This window comes from Haematobia irritans, chromosome 4 (genome assembly GCF_050003625.1).
Source record: "Haematobia irritans isolate KBUSLIRL chromosome 4, ASM5000362v1, whole genome shotgun sequence".
In the NCBI taxonomy this organism is placed as follows: Eukaryota; Metazoa; Arthropoda; class Insecta; order Diptera; family Muscidae; genus Haematobia; species Haematobia irritans.
In genome coordinates, this window is record NC_134400.1 from 133,649,302 (window position 1) to 133,668,946 (window position 19,645).

Sequence of the window (19,645 nt, forward strand, 5' to 3'; positions counted from 1 at the left end):
CCAAAACCATATGAAATTATGAGAGTGAAATGTGAACAAACAAACAAACAACACAGAGCAAACAAGAAAAATAGGTCTCTGTAATAGAGAGAAAGAAGATAAAGAAAACAACAAATGATACTAAAAACAGGACCCTTTGAACTGTCAACAGAACACAAAAGAACAAGACTTTTATTTCACATACATTCTTTTTGAATGCTTTTTGTTTTTTTTTTTGTTGTATGTTTGCATCTGAAAGATTTGTTACGTTTGCTTCAAAAGATAAAAACATACAATAACATGCGCCTAAAAATATGCAATAATTATTTCATTTCCGTTTTACGTACACAATAAGTATGTTAAGAGTTGAACTAGCGGCAATTGTAGTTACGTTTAAGAGTATTATACAGTTCTAGCAGGTGATGTTGGGTTGCTTGTTTAATGCTTTGTTTTATTACATATGTAACGGCCCAACTGAGAGCAAGAGCGATAGTAACCAATAGTATGTATGTATGAGGTACTAGCTAGTACCTTCTCATTTTGATTTATTGTTTTTGTTTTGTACACATACTATCTGTAGGGCATTCATTACAGAAAAAAAAACCTTTTATAAATAATATAACTGAACAAAAAGTATTGGAGTAGAAAAGAATAATATATATATAAAAAAAAACAAAGACGTATGGTAGTAGTAGTACACAGATTAAGGAGCACTTGAGTAGTATAATAGAGAAGAGTGTATGAATTTAACATGCATATACGGTGGATCCCCATAATCAACGTTTTGTATGTCGTTTTTTCTCTCAAATTTGTTAAAAAAAATGTTACAGCTATTTACAAAACACACACACACATCTTAATGCTATATATGAGCGGTTGCTTTTTGATTAGTTTTATTTGTTTTAACTAAAGGATGCTTTTATTGATACTATGGGAAATTTTAGTAAGAATCATTTCAATTATCTGGGAATTGCTATAAAACAACTAAAAACTAATAAATAATTGCCAAAAATACGAACATAAATCATAGCTCAAGGTTTAATTTTCAAATTACACATTTTCTATATAGGAACGAAGAAACAATGTTTTTATGTATGTCCATATACAAAGTAAGCAATTTAAATAACATATACCCTCACCCAATAAGGCTATATTTTATAAAAACTATTTTGCTACAATTTATTAAACTTAATTTAATTTAAAAACCAGTATAAACGGCCGTAAGTTCGGCCAGGCCGAATCTTATGTACCCTCCACCATGGATTGCGTAGAAACTTCTACGAAAGATTGTCATCCACAATCGAATTACTTGGGTTGTGGTATCTTAAATCGTTTTCTAAATTATGAGTTAGTCCATACGTGGTATACATTAGATAAAAAAAGTATGTGTAGGTAAGTCTACAAATAATTACGAATCGATATGGACTTCTGCACGGTACGTAGGGAGCCAGAATTGAAATATGGGGGTCGCTTACATGGGGGCTATATACAATTATTGATATGGACCAATTTTTGTGTGATTGGGGATCGATTTATCTGAGGGCTATATATAACTATAGACCGTTATGGACCTAGTTAGGCATGGTTGTTAACGGCCATATACTAGCACAATGTACCAAATTTCAACTGACTCGGATGAAATTTGCTCCTCCAAGAGGCTCCAAAACCAAATCTCGGGATCGGTTTATATGGGGGCTATATATGATTATGGACTGATATGGACCATTTTTGGCATGGTTATTAAATATCATATACTACCACCACGTACCAAATTTCAACCAGATCGGATAAATTTTGCTTCTCCAAACGGCACCGGAGGTCAAATCTGGGGATCGGTTTATATGGGTGCTATATACAATTAAGACCTGATATGAACCAATTCCTGCATGGTTGTTGGATACCATATACTAACATCACGTACCAAATTTCAACCGAATCGGATGAATTTTGCTCTTCCAAGGTGCTCCGGAGGTCAAATCTGGGAATCGGTTTATATGGGGGCTATATATAATTATGGAACGATTTCGACCAATTTTTGCATGGGAGTTTGAGGCCATATATTAACACCACGTACCAAATTTCAAGTGAATCAGATGAATTTTGGTCTTCCAAGAGGCTCCGGAGGTCAAATCTGGTGATCGGTTTATATGGGGGCTATATATAATTATGGACCGGTGTGGACCAATTTTTGCATGGTTGTTACCTAACACCATGTACAAAATTTCAGCCGGATCGGATGAAATTTGCTTCTCTTAGAAGCCTCCCAAGCCAAATCGGGGGATCGGTTTTATGGGTGGGGGCTATATATAATTATGGACCGATGTGGACCAATTTTTGCATGGTTGTTAGAGACCATATACTAACCCTATGTACCAAATTTCAGCCGGATCGGCTTCTCTTAGAGGCCTCGCAAGCCAAATATGGGGATCGGTTTATATGGGAGCTATATATAATTGTGGACCGATGTGGACCAATTTTTGCATGGTTGTTAGAGACCATATACTAACACCATGTACCAAATTTCAGCCGGGTCGGATGAAATTTGCTTCTCTTAGAGACATCGCAAGCCAAATCGGGGGATCGGTTTATATGGAGGCTATATATAATTATGGACCGATGTTGGCCAATTTTTGCATGGTTGTTAGAGACCATATACTAACACCATGTACCAAATTTCAGCCTGATCGGATGAAATTTGCTTCTCTTAGAGGCCTCGCAAGCCAAATCGGGGGATCGGTTTATATGGAGGCTATATATAATTATGGACCGATGTGGACCAATTTTTGCATGGTTGTTAGAGACCATATACTAACACCATGTACCAAATTTCAGCCGGGTCGGATGAAATTTGCTTCTCTTAGAGGCCTCGCAAGCCAAATTTGGGGGTCCGTTTATATGGCTATACGTAAAAGTGGACCGATATGGCCCATTTGCAATACCATCCGACCTACATCAATAACAACTACTTGTGAAAAGTTTCAAGTCGATAGCTTTTTTCGTTCGGAAGTTAGCGTGATTTCAACAGACGGACGGACGGACGGACGGACATGCTCAGATCGACTCAGAATTTCACCACGACCCAGAATATATATACTTTATGGGGTCATAGAGCAATATTTCGATGTGTTACAAACGGAATGACAAAGTTAATATACCCCCCATCCTATGGTGGAGGGTATAAAAAAAGTTTAATTAAATTACCCATTTTTAGTTTACTAAGGGCGTTTTCGTTTCGCAAAAAATATGTTGCCCTGGTGTTACACTACCTTTTCCCTCATTGTATTTTCGTTCAAATAATAGTGTCATTCCAAAGTTATTGTTAATTCATAATATTGTGAGGGATACAGGATCCAAAATCTATGACAGTGTCCTCTATATTTGGCAATCAATTTCGAGAATGTTGCACCTTTTTTCCCCAATCGAAATCGCCATAAGCTAAGTTAATACCTACACAGAAAAAAATTTCCGTAGTTAAACTAACGCTAAATTTAACTTATTTTTATTGGAAAACATTTATTTACTTGTAGTTAAATTTTATTATTTTTATCGAAGTTTTCCACAGCTTAATGAAATCTTACTTTTTTTACGTATGCCTCAAAAATTTTAAACTAAACGTGAGTATAAAATTTAATGACCGTACACATAAGTTCAATATGAACTAAAACAAATGAAAATTTTCGTACGATTCCCAAAAATAGTAAGAATGAACTACTGTATGGTTAAAATGGTCATGATTTGGCACCAATGATTTTCTTCTTTACTTTTAGTTAATTTTTTCTTCTAAGAGATGATGTAATTTCGTGAACTACAGTTAAAAAGTACAACAGGGCATTAAAATTTTCTGGTTTTAACAACGCTTTGTGGAAATCTCAAAATGTGGAGTAAAATTTAGTTCAATTTTCGTGTGTGGTAGTTCATTCTTCCTATAAAACAGTTCACTTTTTTTCGGTGTATTAAGTTATATTGGGTAATTGAAAAAAAAATATTTTCGTACTTTGTCAATAGATGTAGGAGTTATTTGTTTTATGAAATTTGTTGGGAGCTATATAAAGGTTTAGATTCCCATATACAAATATTTAAATCAGAACCGATTGGGAGAATCATTTTTAAACTTCTATAAAATCTTTTGACTTTAAATTTAAGTCGGCTAACACCCTGAAACGAAACACAATTAAGTAAAAACATATGGGAAATATAAAGCTAAAGTCAATTTATTGCACAGGTTAGGTTAGGTTAGGTTGAAAAGAGGAGTCGGATTACTCCGTCTCATGTCATATGACATACACCTAAGCCAGAAATCGGCTTGTTGTGCGCTCTAGTTTATAATTATAACCCCATGCTTATTTTAAGAATTCTGTGCTTTCGACGAATTCCTTAATTTGTTTCCATTTTACTCCCTTCAATCGGTTTAAATTTGGAATGTTTTCGACTCCCAAATGTTGGGATCTGTATCTTGTAAATGCCGGGCAGTGACACAGATAATGTTCAAGTGTCTCTTCGTCCTCTCCACATGCCCTGCATAAACTATCGTTTATTACACCTATACGGTTCAAGTGTGCCCTGAGGTCCAAGTGTCCCGTGATGATTCCAAAAACCCTACTGATCGTACTCCTACTCTCCTTCAGTAGTTCTCTTGTTTTATATTCATCGGGATCTCCCCATATAATCTTCGTGGTCCTTCCGACTATTTCTCTGTTCCACAGCTCTATATGTGCTCGCTTTGCCCACACTTTTAACTCGGATCGGGTAGCCCCAAAGGGCTTGGGGTTATCCAAGTTTACTTCCTCAGCTTCCCTGGCTTTTATCGCTAGGTCATACACATGCTCGTTTCCATCCACCCCACAGTGAGCAGGTACACAAATAATTCGAATGGAGCCATACTCGGAGTAGGAAGTATATTTTTGCATTCCAAAACGGTTCGTGATTTAACCGTATTGGATGCTATATATTTAACCGTATTGGATAGCTCTGGCTATCGGTGAGAACATTTACACTTAGTGGCCTTGTGTTTGTGCTGAGCCATTTTACACACTCCGTGATCGCTCTGATTTCTGCTTGCAGAATAGTTGTATGATCTGGCAAGCGAAAGGAGATTTCGGTGCCAGAGTTTTCAAAGTATACCCCCAATCCCGTTCTATCCTCCATCTTCGCTCCGTCTGTGTAACAATTGTTACCATAAGGGGCTTCAATAAGGGTTCCGTTAGACTATGATTGTCTCTCTGGTATGAGTATTTCACACTCGGTCTCTAGCGTTTCTTCAGGTATGCGATCATGGAGCACTCCTAAATCAGACGTCTCTCCTATCGTCACCTCAATTATACTCTGATGGTTTGATCTGTTCCCCATTTGGTACCATTCTCCCATCATCTTGAGTCTCATTGCAGTCATGGCTGCTTCACTTTTTATCTGTATCTCTATAGGGAGGACGTTTAGAATCGTTTCTAGCGCTCTAGTTGAAGTTGTCCTCATTGCCCGCTTACACCAAGACAACATGTCCGTTGGACCCGTTGCAGGGTTTCTACGTTACATTTCTTCTCCATTGATGTCCACCATTCTACCGATGCGTAAGTCATCATAGGTCTTATTACGCTGGTGTATATCCAGAGCGACATTTTGGGATTTAGTCCCCATTTTGAGCCAACGGCTCTTCGACATAGTGCCCATTTATTGCACAAAAGAGAATTTAACATATGATTTATCCGACTATACACATGCATTGGAGGTATAGGACAATTTGAGGAATTTTTATTTTTGCTCCTTAGTAGTGGTGAGTTCCAAGGATATTGGCTAAATTTAACCACAATATGTGGTCAATTGTTAGGACTGTGACAATATTTGGCCACATCGAGCGACATTTACACAGCCGGGACCTTCTCTAAATGTTCTGTGGAAAATATGGGAACATTTTCGGTGACGTTGTACCATTTTTCCCTAAATCGGAAAAATATATGACGCTTTATCTAAATCTGAACCGATTTGGATAAAATTCGACACAGTTAGACGGAATGTTAGATCGTTCTTCTATGTGAAATAAAATCAATTGCAATAAAGTTTCGTTGAAGTGGATATAAAATGTAAAAGTTTCTCTCAGGAAAAAATGTCAAGTAAATCGAAATGAAAATTTGGTCACCGGTTGTTATATGAATCTAAATCGGGTGAAATATATATGGAAGCTATATCCAAAGCTGAACCGATATTAACCAAATTTGGCATGAATAGCTATAATATTAATTTTACTTCCTCTGCCTTACATAAATTGGAGTAAACTTTGTCCTCTATGGTCATATGAGTCTAAATCGGGTGAAAGCTGTATATGGGAGCTATATCTAAATCTGAACCGATTTCAACCCAATTTAGCAAGCGTTGGTAGAATGTCAATTCTACTCTCTGTGCAAAATTTCACGAAAATCGGTGTTAAACTTTGGCCTCTGTGGTCATATCGGACGAAAGATATGTATGGGAGCTATATCTAAATCTGAACCGATTTCAACCAAATTTAACATGCATTGGTAGAATGTCAATTCTATTCCTTGTGCAAAATTTCACGAAAATCGGTAGTAAACTTTGGCCTCTGTGGTCATGTGAGTCTAAATCGGGCGAAAGATATATATGGGAGCTATATCTAAATCTGAACTGATTTCAACTAAATTTGCCGCAATTGACGACAATATTAATTGAACTCCATGTACAAAATTGTGAGCAAATCCGTCGATATGTGACAATGGATGAAACATGGCTCTATTACTACACTCCTGAGTCCAATCGACAGTCGGCTGAGTGGACAGCGACCGGTGAACCGTCTCCGAAACGTGGAAAGACTCAAAAGTCCGCTGGCAAAGTAATGGCCTCTGTTTTTAGGGATGCGCATGGAATAATTTTTATCGATTATCTTGAGAAGGGAAAAACCATCAACAGTCACTATAATATGGCGTTATTGGAGCGTTTGAAGGTCGAAATCGCGGCAAAACGGCCCCATATGAAGAAGAAAAAAGTGTTGTTCCACCAAGACAACGCACCGTGCCACAAGTCATTGAGAACGATGGCAAAAATGCATGATTTGGGCTTCGAATTGCTTCCCCACCCACCGTATTCTCCAGATCTGGCCCCCAGCGACTTTTTCTTGTTCTCAGACCTCAAAAGGATGCTCGCAGGGAAAAAATTTGGCTGCAATGAAGAGGTGACCGCCGAAACTGAGGCCTATTTTGAGGCAAAACCGAAGGAGTACTACCAAAATGGTATCAAAAAATTGGAAGGTAGTTATAATCGTTGTATCGCTCTTGAAGGGAACTATGTTGAATAATAAAAACGAATTTTGACAAAAAAATGTGTTTTTCTTTGTTAGACCGGGGACTTATCGCCAAAGAAATAAAGATTCATAATTACAATCCATATAAAAACAAGCTGGCTACAAACTGAAGTTCGTTGTTTGGGAAATGTCTGCGAAAAATATGAATGGACCGAATTAACATTTACGATTTTTTATTGAAACATTTCTGCCGTGAATGGGAACAGAAGATGAAAACTGGAGCGAAAAAGATCATGGTCTAAAGTCACGATTGACAACCGAGTAGATGATACTCAATGCTTCCCAAGCGAAACTGGGTAAACAGTGGTGAAACAATGTGAAACAATGTTTACCAAGACCATACGGTAAGCATTACCATGTGCTTTGAAATAATCACTTCATCAACACAGGACATTTGAACATTTTTTCGGAATATTCCGAACATATCTGGAATATATGTAAACAAGTATATACGGCCGTAAGTTCGGCTGGGCCGAATCTTATGTACCCTCCACCATGGATTGCGTTGAAACTTCTACGAAAGACTGTCATCCACAAATTTCAACTCACATGGTTGTTAAATATCATATGCTACCACCACGTACCAAATTTCAACCAGATCGGATGAATTTTGCTTCTCCAAAAGACACCGGAAGTCAAATCTGGGGATCGGTTTATATGGGAGCTATATATTATTATGGACTGATAGGAACCAATTCCTGCATGGTTGTTGACTAACATCACGTACCAAATTTCAACCGAATGGGAAGAATTTTGCTCTTCCAAGGTGCTCCGGAGGTCAAATCTGGGGATCGGTTTATATGGGGCCTATATATAATTATGGACCGATATCGACCAATTTTTGGATGGGTGTTTGAGGCCATATATTAACATCAAGTACCAAATTTCAACTGAATCAGATGAATTTTGGTCTTCTAAGAGGCTCCGGAGGTCAAATCTGGTGATCGGTTTATATGGGGGCTATATATAATTATGGACCGCTATGGACCAATTTTTGCATGGTTGTTAGAGACCACATACTAACACCATGTACCAACTTTCAGCCGGATCGGATGAAATTTGCTTCTCTTAGAGGCTCCGCAAGCCATATCGGGGGATCGGTTTATATGGGGGCTATATGTAATTATGGACCGATGTGAATTAAGTTTTGCATGGTTGTTAGAGACCATATATTAACACCATGTACCAAATTTCAGCCGGATCGGATGAAATTTGCTTCTCTTAGAGGCTCCGCAAGCCAAATCGGGGGATTGGTTTATATGGGGGCTTTATATAATTATGGACCGATATGGACCAATTTTTGCATGGTTTTTAGAGACCATATACTAACACCATGTACCAAATTTCAGCCGGATCGGATGAAAATTGTTTCTCTTAGAGGCTCTGCAAGCCAAATCGGGGGATCGGTTTATATGGGGGCTATATATAATTATGAACCGATGTGGACCAATTTTTGCATGGTTGTTAGATACCATATACTAACACCATGTACCAAATTGCAGCCGGATCGGATAAAATTTGCTTCTCTTAGAAGCCTCGCAAGCCAAATTTGGGGGTCCGTTTATATGGGGGCTATACGTAAAAGTGGACCGATATGGCCCATGTGCAATACCATCCGACCTACATCAATAGCTTGTTTCGGCTTACAAAGTGCATGGTCCGCGGTTCGAAAGGTAAAAAAAATTTAAAATTTATAAAATCGTATAATTTCTTCTACATTGTTCGTATTACAAGAAAAGGTGTTAAGAACTACAAAACCTCGTGGATGTGAGGGAAAATGCAATTAGCAAGAAAACAATGTTTTATTTTTTTTTTTTTTTTTGAGTTTGTCTTTATGAAATTGTTTTTACATCCTGGAAAAGAATAAACGTTTATCACAAAAAGTATATACTTTTCTTCCAAATACACTTCCTTACAGCGAAAAGCAAATGAGAAACGAACGTTGTTTGTCTAAAATTTCGTTTGGGAGGAAAGAATTATTTTTTTGCGTGTACTATTCGAAATGAAGGTGTAACCAAATTAACAAATCCTCAATACTCGTACAGTCTTGAAAAGAAACTCACTTCAGTTTTTATCTAATTAAGGTAAACGCTTAAAATTATAAATTATTTACAAAATACTGTGTAGATTTAATGCGATGGTGAAAGGCTTAAATGAAATATATGTTACTCTCCAATTTCGCTGAGGAAATATAAACTACCAAAATTTTATAAAAAATCTATTTATATAAAGTAAATATATAACACATGACAAAACTATTTTTTATTAGATTGTACAGCTGTACTATATATATATGGTATATATAGAAATATATGAATTTAATTTCGGAGTAGAGTTGTAGGGGCATTTGTTCTTAGATGGTCATAAGAGAAGTGAACTGTGTGTGTGTGTGTGTTTTTTTTACAAATATGCATAGGTGTACTGCATTTCTCATTTAGTGGAATATTTTTTTATTAACAACAACCAAGACGCAGCTCTAAAACTCCTTATTTGCTAAATTTAATTGATTAAATATTTCATTAATAATTATAATTTTTAATATATAACTAGTTGTCGGTTACCAAACATGCTTGCTCACAGAAAGAGAGAGATAGATAGATAGAGAGGGAGGGAGGGATTAAGAGATATAAAAGAATTCAAACACACACAACTTTCATACATATGCACACTCACACGCAAATACTTTAATACATAGTTCTTTTTTAATTGTTTAATTGCTTTTTAAATACTGCTGAATAAGAGTTTTCCATTAATAACTAAATTTACTTAGTACTTTTTGTTGTGTAATGCCGTTGATTTAATGATGAAGACTTGCTTTTAGAAGATTTGCATGTAGGTAAAATTCAATCAATTACATTTAAATAAAACAAAGCTATATTTTTTTATTTTTTTGGTTTGGTTTTGTTATATATTAAAAACAAGAATTATATGTTGTAATTAGAGATGATCAATCATTCAAATATTTACGTTGTATATAGAAATTTTGCAATTAACGTACGTAGTATTAAATATGATTACAAAATGCATTTTCATTTTCACGCTTAAAAAGACAGAAAAAAACCAGTGCTAATATTTATAATGTTTTTTTTCATTTCTTCTTTTTCAAGTTAAATTATTACAAGAACAAAACCCAAGTATAATCCAAAGGAAACAAATTTGTTTTTTTCTTTTTTTAACATCTACAACATAACAATGTAGTTTTAGTAAAGCGCAAACTACAAATTATAATATATAATATATGTATGTAAAAACTTATTACATTTGGCATGTAGCAAAATTAGTAACAAAAAAATATATATATAATAATAATAATAATAATGGGGAAAAAATAGTAAACTTTGATGGAGTATATTCGGATCTTTTATTGTGTTATTTGTATTAATATGGCGCACCAAGACATTTCATTACCTGTAAATATATACATTTTACACCCAGAAAAAGGGCCTTCGGAACTAAAGGAAAAAATATTTATCAATTTAGTTTAGCCATTTTATTTCCATTACGTTACATTTTTGTGTGAAATAATAAAATTTACTTGTTTTAGTAAAAAAATCCTAAACTGAAAGCAGTTAGGAATAGTTCATTAACTAGAATAGGACATGGCATTTTACTAATATTTTTTTCTTCGCTGGGTATAAGAATTTACTACTGAACAAAAAAATTTTATTCACTGATAACAAAGCATTCGTAAAAATAAACAAAATATGAACTAAAACCAAGATTCCTCAAATTTAGTAAAATTTCTTATAAAATGATAATTCTGACTTCCTTTATTATAGAAAGCTTATCATACATGCGAATAACACTTGGCATAGAAAAATAGTTTAGTTCATTCGTACTAAGAAGTATTCAATCCTTTTAAAAAGTTAAGGAGACACACTTGTTAGAATATAAGAAATTTTCTTATATATCTTTTATCTACCTGTAATCGATACCTGTCATCGATGTAATCGATATGTTTGCGCGTGGGTTGTTCTCTTAGTTGGAATCGCATTGTTATGGTATACGGAGGGATTGTTAAAAAATCACCCTTATTCCTGAAGTAGCCCTCGCTCTCGCCGTCGCTTTTTGTCGTCTGTCGCTTTTAAGTCGTCTCGTCATTCAATTGGTATTCCTGTGAAGTGGCGACGGCGACGACGACGATTGCTTTTTGTACCAATTACAATACTCGGTAATAAAAGGCCGATATCACTGGAAAGCAATCAGCTGATGTGCAAAAAAATGAATTTTAATTTTTTCGGCTTAAAATATTTTTATTTCCGACGCAATTCTATGTCGGAAAATCAAGAAAAATAATTAATTTCACGTGGGAAAAAATGTGGATATATTTTCAAGGACAGTAAAAGCTTCCAAAACTATAAAAATGGAGACGACGCTTAGATCAATGGCACAAGGATCATCATGAAAGAAAACAATCAGCTGATATATAAAACTGAATTTTAATTATTTGCGTTTAAAATACTATTTGTTTGTAATCCAATTTTGACTTGGAAAATCAAAATGATAAATTTGACTCGGGGAAATGATTTTGATATCTACATTAGGACAATAACAACATCCGGCATATTCAATTGGAACGACGTTGACATTATGTGCCCAAGGATCATTCAAAGTTCGTGAAGGACACATTTTTTATCTAAGTTTGGTGCTAAAGGGTGATACGGTCAAAATTTGGTCAATATAAACTTGACGTATTTCTTTCAATATTGCATTTAAAAAACCTGAACACCCCTCATTTTGAAGGTGTGTGTGTGTGTGTAGAATGTTGCTCCTATTTTGATTTTGGAATTCACTTTTCAGTTGTCAAAATGCCGTCCAAGCACGAAGAGCAGTGTATCAAAATTTTGCTCGCGCATCGCGAAAATCCGAGCTACTCGCACGCAAAGCTGGCAAAATCGCTAAAAGTTGCCAAATCAACCGTTACAAATGTAATTAAAGTGTTTGGGGAACGTTTGTCGACAGCCAGGAAGTCTGGATCGGGGGGAAATCGAAAACCGGAAGCCGCTGAGACGACAAAGAGAGTTGCCGGTAGTTTCAAGCGAAACCCTAACCTCTCTCTCCGAGATGTAGCAAATAAGCTGGGTGTATCGTCTACAACCGTGCATCGAGCCAAAAAAACGAGCCGGACTATCGACTTACAAGAAAGTAGTGACTCCAAATCGCGATGATAAACAAAATACGACGGCCAAAGCGCGATCCTGGAGGCTGTACACAACGATTCTGACGAAGTTTGACTGCGTGGTAATGGACGACGAAACCTACGTCAAAGCTGACTACAAGCAGCTTCCGGGACAGGAGATTTATACGGCAAAAGGAAGGGGACAGATAGCAGATATTTTCAAGCACATAAAACTGCCAAAGTTCGCAAAGAAATATCTGGTTTGGCAAGCCATATGTACCTGTGGCTTGAAAAGCAGCATTTTCATAGCTTCCGGGACTGTCAACCAAGAAATTTACGTGAAAGAGTGTTTGAATAAACGTCTGCTGCCTTTCCTGAAGAAACACGGTTGTTCCGTACTGTTTTGGCCGGATTTGGCATCTTGCCATTACGGTAAAAAGCCATGGAGTGGTACGCCGCCAACAACGTGCAGGTGGTTCTCAAGGACAAGAACCCTCCCAACACGCCAAAGCTCCGCCCAATTGAGAAATACTGGGCTATTGTCAAGCGGAACCTAAAGAAGACCAAAAAAACTGCTAAGGACGAGCAGCAGTTCAAGGCAAACTGGCTTTCTGCGGCGAAGAAGGTGGACAAGGTGGCTGTACAAAATCTGATGGCAGGCGGCAAGCGTGAGGCCCGGCAATTCGGATTTGGAAAAGCGAAAGCCTAACTGAATATTTTTCCTGAATTTTATACTAATTGAACTTGAAAAAGAAATTTAATTTGATTTTTTAAATAAACGACTTCACCGATTTACACGCGTTTTCCCTTGACCAAGTGTTGACCGTATCACCCTTTATTATTACATTTACTAAGATATGTTAAATGTATTTAGTACAACAACAGTCTTGGAAGCTAATGCGCAGATGATTGAGAATATTTAAAATAATTTCGAATCTTCTCTTTAAAGGCAGAAAAGGTAGACAAATAAGGATGCCACATTTTCTAAATAAATCTAAAACCTATGTATGTTCTATCCTACACTCAAAAAAAAAAAAAGTGAACCCTATATTTCATTAAAGCCGATTTAATTCCATTTTAGTTCATGGAATTATTACGTTTTAGAAAAGTTTCCATGACTTAAATAATTTTTTTGCGTAAGTTAGTTAAATTAACTACATAAATGAAGCATGAGAATTTCTTTTAAATTTATAAATTTTACCAATAATGGGCTCATCTTGAACTTCGTATGGCACCAAAGAAATTTTTGCAATTTTGAACTCGCAAGTTTTTCCTTCGAACTACGAAATTTTCTTTTGTAAGTGAAAAATATCAATTTTGTCTAATAAAATTTCTTGAATGTGTCCAAAAATATTTCCATATTTTTGTGAAATCGGCATGACATCCGCGTTTCCAAAACAGTTTAGTTAAAATTTTCTAAACTTATCTCTTTTTTTCTAAAATTAACTAAAATTTTCTTTCCAGGTGGGTTCACTGTTTTTTCAGTGTAAGAGGAGGAGATTATACATAAATGAAGCATGAGAATTTCTTTTAAATTTATAAATTTTACCAATAATGGGCTCATCTTGAACTTCGTATGGCACCAAAGAAATTTTTGCAATTTTGAACTCGCAAGTTTTTCCTTCGAACTACGAAATTTTCTTTTGTAAGTGAAAAAATAATAATTTTGTTTAATAAAATTTCTTGAATGTGTCCACAAATATTTCCATAGTTTTGTGAAATCGGCATGACAGCTGCGTTTCTAAAACAGTTTAGTTAAAATTTTCCAATAATATCTATTTTTTTCTAAAATTAACTAAAATTTTCTTTCCCGGTGGGTTCACTGTTTTTTCAGTGTAAGAGGAGGAGATTATACATAAATGAAGCATGAGAATTTCTTTTAAATTTATAAATTTTGCCAATAATGAGCTCATCTTGAACTTCGTATGGCACCAAAGAAATTTTTGCAATTTTGAACTCGCAAGTTTTTCCTTCGAACTACGAAATTTTCTTTTGTAAGTGAAAAATAATAATTTTGTCTAATAAAATTTTTTGAATATGTCCACAAATATTTCCATAGTTTTGTGAAATCGGCATGACATCTGCGTTTCCAAAACAGTTTAGTTAAAATTTTCCAAAAATATCTATTTTTTTCTAAAATTAACTAAAATTTTCTTTCCCGGTGGGTTCACTGCTTTTTCAGTGTAAGAGGAGGAGATTATACATAAATGAAGCATGAGAATTTCTTTTAAATTTATAAATTTTACAAATAATGGGCTCATCTTGAACTTCGTATGGCACCAAAGAAATTTTTGCAATTTTGAACTCGCAAGTTTTTCCTTCGAACTACGAAATTTCTTTAGTAAGTGAAAAATAATAATTTTGTTCAATAAAATTTCTTGAATGTGTCGAAAAATATTTCCATAGTTTTGTAAAATCGGCATGACATTTGCGTTTCCAAAATAGTTTAGTTAAAAGTTTCTATTTTTTCTAAAATTAACTAAAATTTTCTTTCCAGGTGGGTTCACTGTTTTTTCAGTGTAAGAGGAGGAGATTATACATAAATTTCTTTTAAATTTATAAATTTTATTTTTTTTCCAGGTGGGTTCACTGTTTTTTCAGTGTAAGAGGAGGAGATTATACATAAATTTCTTTTAAATTTATAAATTTTACCAATAATGGGCTCATCTTGAACTTCGTATGGCACCAAAGAAATTTTTGCAATTTTGAACTCGCAAGATTTTCCTTCGAACTACGAAATTTTCTTTTGTAAGTGAAAAATAATAATTTTGTTCAATAAAATTTCTTGAATGTGTCGAAAAATATTTCCATAGTTTTGTGAAATCGGTATGACATCTGCGTTTCCAAAACAGTTTAGTTAAAATTTTCTAAAATTATCTATTTTTTTCTAAAATTAACTAAAATTTTCTTTCCCGGTGGGTTCACTGTGTTTTCAGTGTAAGAGGAGGAGATTATACATAAATTTCTTTTAAATTTATAAATTTTACCAATAATGGGCTCATCTGGAACTTCGTATGGCACCACAGAAATTTTTTGCAATTTTTAACTCGCAAGTTTTTCCTTCGAACTACGAAATTTTCTTTTGTAAGTGAAAAATAATAATTTTGTTTAAAAAAATTTCTTGAATGTGTCGATTAGTTTAAATTTTCTAAAATTATCTATTTTTTTCTAAAATTAACTAAAATTTTCTTTCCTGGTGGGTTCATTGTTTTTTTTTCAGTGTAACATTCAGTTATCTCAGTTCATTACATTAGAGACAACTTGTTCATTAGAATAGTGAAAAAATACTTTAATAGTATGAAATATTGCGTTATATAATGAAAAATTATTTATTTGACTTTGGGGTTTGAATTTAATAAAAAAATTGCGTTAAAATTACTAAGTTCGTTAGGCTTTTAGTTTTTTTATTAATTTATGCATGCTTTTAAATCATTTAAACTTTAAATTAGATGTTTAACATTTTTATGATAATTCTCCATCAAAGCTTTACTACTTTCTCTCTTCAGGCATTTGACCAACAACAAAAAATTTGTAAAATTCAAATTTTGTGCTAAATAAAAATGAACCAAAACATTCTAAAAATGGTAGTAATGTAAAGTGTGCTTATTTTTTTTTATTAATGTTTCAAAAGTACTTACGGTGCATATCCATGTAGGGTGGTACCAGCTGCTGCCGCATTAGCAGCAGCATTGGCAGCTGCAGCCATTGATGCAGCAGCAGCATTTTGTTGCTGTTGCTGTGTTGTAGGTTGAGCACTACCTAACCGGGCAGCATACGCGGCCATAGCAGACTGTTGGGCACTGGGAGCGGCAGCGGCATTGGCCGTTTGAGCGGCCAACGTTTGCAATTGTTGTTGGGCACTGGGCTGCATAATAGCAGCAGCTGTGGCAGCATTTGCTGCAACCGCAGCATTAGCGGCAACTTGTTGCTGTTGAAGTGGTTGTTGTTGGTGGGCGGCCTGTTGTAATGCCTGTTGAAGTCCGAGGTGTTGCTGTTGTGCTGCTGCAACTGCAACAGCAGCCGCTTGGCGTTGTTGCTGTTGCTGGGCAGCAACTGCAGCGGCTAAAGCTGGATTAAAGGGAGCACCAACCATGCCTACATGGCCACGTTGGATGGCCACACCACGCATTGCCGCAGCTGCTACAGCGGCTAAGGGGTTGGAATCAAATGGGCAATCATGGAGTTATCGAAGATTGAAGCCAAACGATGAAATCGATGTTTATGTTAGCCAAAATTATTGTAGTCGTTCGACAACATTAATTTTCAGTTGAGATGTAGCCATTTGTTTTGTTTTTGTTATCCACATCCGTTTCCATTGAATATCCATTTCCGTTGCCAATATTAAGAATGTTTGTGTGTATTTTGCCAGTCATTTTGAGAGAATATGTTAAAGTTTTGTGGTATGTGTTCGATTTGGAGGTGATGAATTGATTGAAGAGTGGTATGGTATGGTGAATATGTGTGGGTGAGCATGGTTTTTAGTTTTAAATGGACAAAAACAACAATCATAGACATCACACACATTTAGATAATTAAGTGAAAACGTAATATTTTCATATCAAAGAACAAGAACAAAAATATTAATGAAACAGTTTTGTGGTTTGGCAGAGAGTATATATATGTGTGTGTGTGTGTGTGTGTGTACGCGTGAGTGATTTCAAATGCATGTTGATCCAGATGGGATAAAGTTTTGCATGACACATTTATATAAATTTGTCCAGTCACATTTGGTTGCATGGTAGTGTTGATATGGATGGGTGTTGTATTGGCATTTAGTTTTGTAAAAGTAAGTCATATACGTTTTTTTTAGGTATTCCAAACAAGGTATAGATTTGTTTTGTTTTTGAAAAGAAAAGAAAAAAGACCATAAAATGCATGCGGTTAGTTTTTGTTTCTGCAAGAAATTTGTTTTTTTTTTTTTTTTGAATCATCTATATAAATATATTTATATATAAAACATTACTTTATATTTGATAAAAAAAAGATAATGTTAAACTAAAAAATAAATTCAAATAAATAAAAGTAACAAAATTGGTTTATATATATATAGGGGTAAACAAGAAACTCTATTCATTTTCATGTTGTCATTTTGCAGAAATATTTACAGAAAAATTTCATTCATTTTTATTACGACAAATATAGCATATGTTTGTTTCACATATTTCATAAATTAGAAATATAAATGAATATGGAAATTATATCAGAACAATAGCACACAGTAATGGGAAAACCACAATGAAAAAATATAATAGCAAATGTAAATTTTATACACCTTTGTTTTGTTTTTTAATTGAAAACCTTGCAAACAAAGTTTTATTAAAAATAATTTGTTTGTATACTCTACACTGCAGATGTAGAAAAATAAAGGACAGTATAGCCAGTATGATGCTCACTATATATATATGTAATAAAATAAATAAAATGATATCAAATTAAAATAAAAGAATTCCATTCAATTGGATTAAAATGAAATAATTTATATTTGGTGTAAATTATTAGGCAATTAATTTAAATTTAAATTTAAATTCAAATTTAAATTACATTTGTATCGAATTCTATATTTAAACTTGATATTATTTGATTTATTTCAACTCAATTTAATTCACTTTGGTCTAGCATAATACCTTTTAATTCTATTTGATTTAATTAGTTTATGTAATAAAATAAATAAAATGATATCAAATTAAAATAAAAGAATTCCATTCAATTGGATTAAAATGAAATAATTTATATTTGGTGTAAATTATTAGGCAATTAATTTAAATTTAAATTTAAATTCAAATTTAAATTACATTTGTATCGAATTCTATATTTAAACTTGATATTATTTGATTTATTTCAACTCAATTTAATTCACTTTGGTCTAGCATAATACCTTTTAATTCTATTTGATTTAATTTATTTTAATTTAGTTATACTAACTAAACTAAATTATTTCATTAAAAAAAAAAAAATAAATGGAGTTTGAACTGAAAATAATATAAATGTATTTAAATTCTACTAAAATAAAAAAATAAATAAGATAGCATATTAGGTTAGGTTAAGTGGCAGCCCGATGTATCAGGCTCACTTAGACTATTCAGTCCATTGTGACAGCACAGTGGTGAACTTCTCTCTTATCACTGAGTGGGACCTCATTTTCATAGCCGAGTCCGAACGGCATTGCAGTGGAACCACTTAGAGAAGCTTTGAAACACTCAGAAATGTCACCAGCATTAAAGAGGTGGAAAGGAAAAAATAGTTTCCTTCCGAACGAGGAAACATATTTTACATATTTTAGAGTAACAAGAAAACTTCGTTTATCTAAAATATTATTCCTCAGAAAAAACAACCCTTCTTTCAGTGTAGCTAATGACTACATCATAGAGTAAGGTATTTGGCAATTAAGAATGATTCAACTGTATACAAAGTATTATCAGTATTATAAGTGTTATCAGAATTAATTCGGGTAATTCACTAAACCCAATGTAGGCTACGTTAGGTTAGGTTAAAGTGGCAGCCCGATTAAGATTCAGGCTCACTTAGACTATTCAGTCCATTGTGATAAACCCAATGTAAGTTACACTCGAACCTCCTAAAAAAAAAGTTTCGATAGTCGGCTTTGCTTAAATAAGATTCCTTGCTAGCGTTTAGTCAACACAATGTTTTTTTAGAAAATTTTGTCAAAATTTTATTTCTATACAAAATTTTGTCAAAATGTTGTTTCTATAGAAAATTTTGTCAAAATTTTATTTCCATTCGTTTTGTTTTGTTAATTGTTGGTTTTGTTCTTTAAGTATTGTTGTTGTTTTTTTATTTCAGCTTAAAACCATGCATTGACTAAACTACAAGTGTAGCTTAACCAACAGAGGAAAAGAATTTTTGTCAAATTTATTTTGGGCAAAGCTCTATAGACTGCAAGATGGTTGGATGGACGCACGTTTCGGAATTACCACATTCCTCATCAGCATCCTCTACTTGCAGCAAAACTATCAACCAATTATCAGAATAAATTCAGGCAGTTCATTAAACCCAACAATGAACCACACTTGAACTTTCCGAAAAAAGGTTTTGTATGATAGCCGGCTTATGCCGAAATAAATTCGAAACAAACATATCTCTTTTCCTATAGAAAATTTTGTCAAAATTTTATTTCTATAGAAAATTTTGCCAAAATTTTATTTCTATAGAAAATTTTGTCAAAATTTTATTTCTATAGAAAATTTTGTGAAAATTTTATTTCTATAGACAATTTTGCAAAC

General features: G+C 34.0%; 1 protein-coding gene across 12 annotated transcripts in view; it reads right to left on the minus strand.

Moving 5' to 3' along the window:
• The window catches only part of Rbfox1 (RNA-binding Fox protein 1), a 714,540-nt gene that overhangs the window by 52,976 nt on the left and 641,919 nt on the right, over positions 1-19,645 (minus strand). For 10 of the 12 annotated variants that reach the window (XM_075308547.1, XM_075308550.1, XM_075308548.1 and 7 more), the window contains one exon: positions 16,043-16,553. The exons of the other annotated variants lie outside the window; for them this stretch is intronic. In XM_075308547.1, the coding sequence (XP_075164662.1) occupies positions 16,043-16,553 (511 nt within the window). The remainder of the gene's footprint in view (positions 1-16,042; positions 16,554-19,645) is intronic. 12 annotated transcript variants of the gene reach the window in all.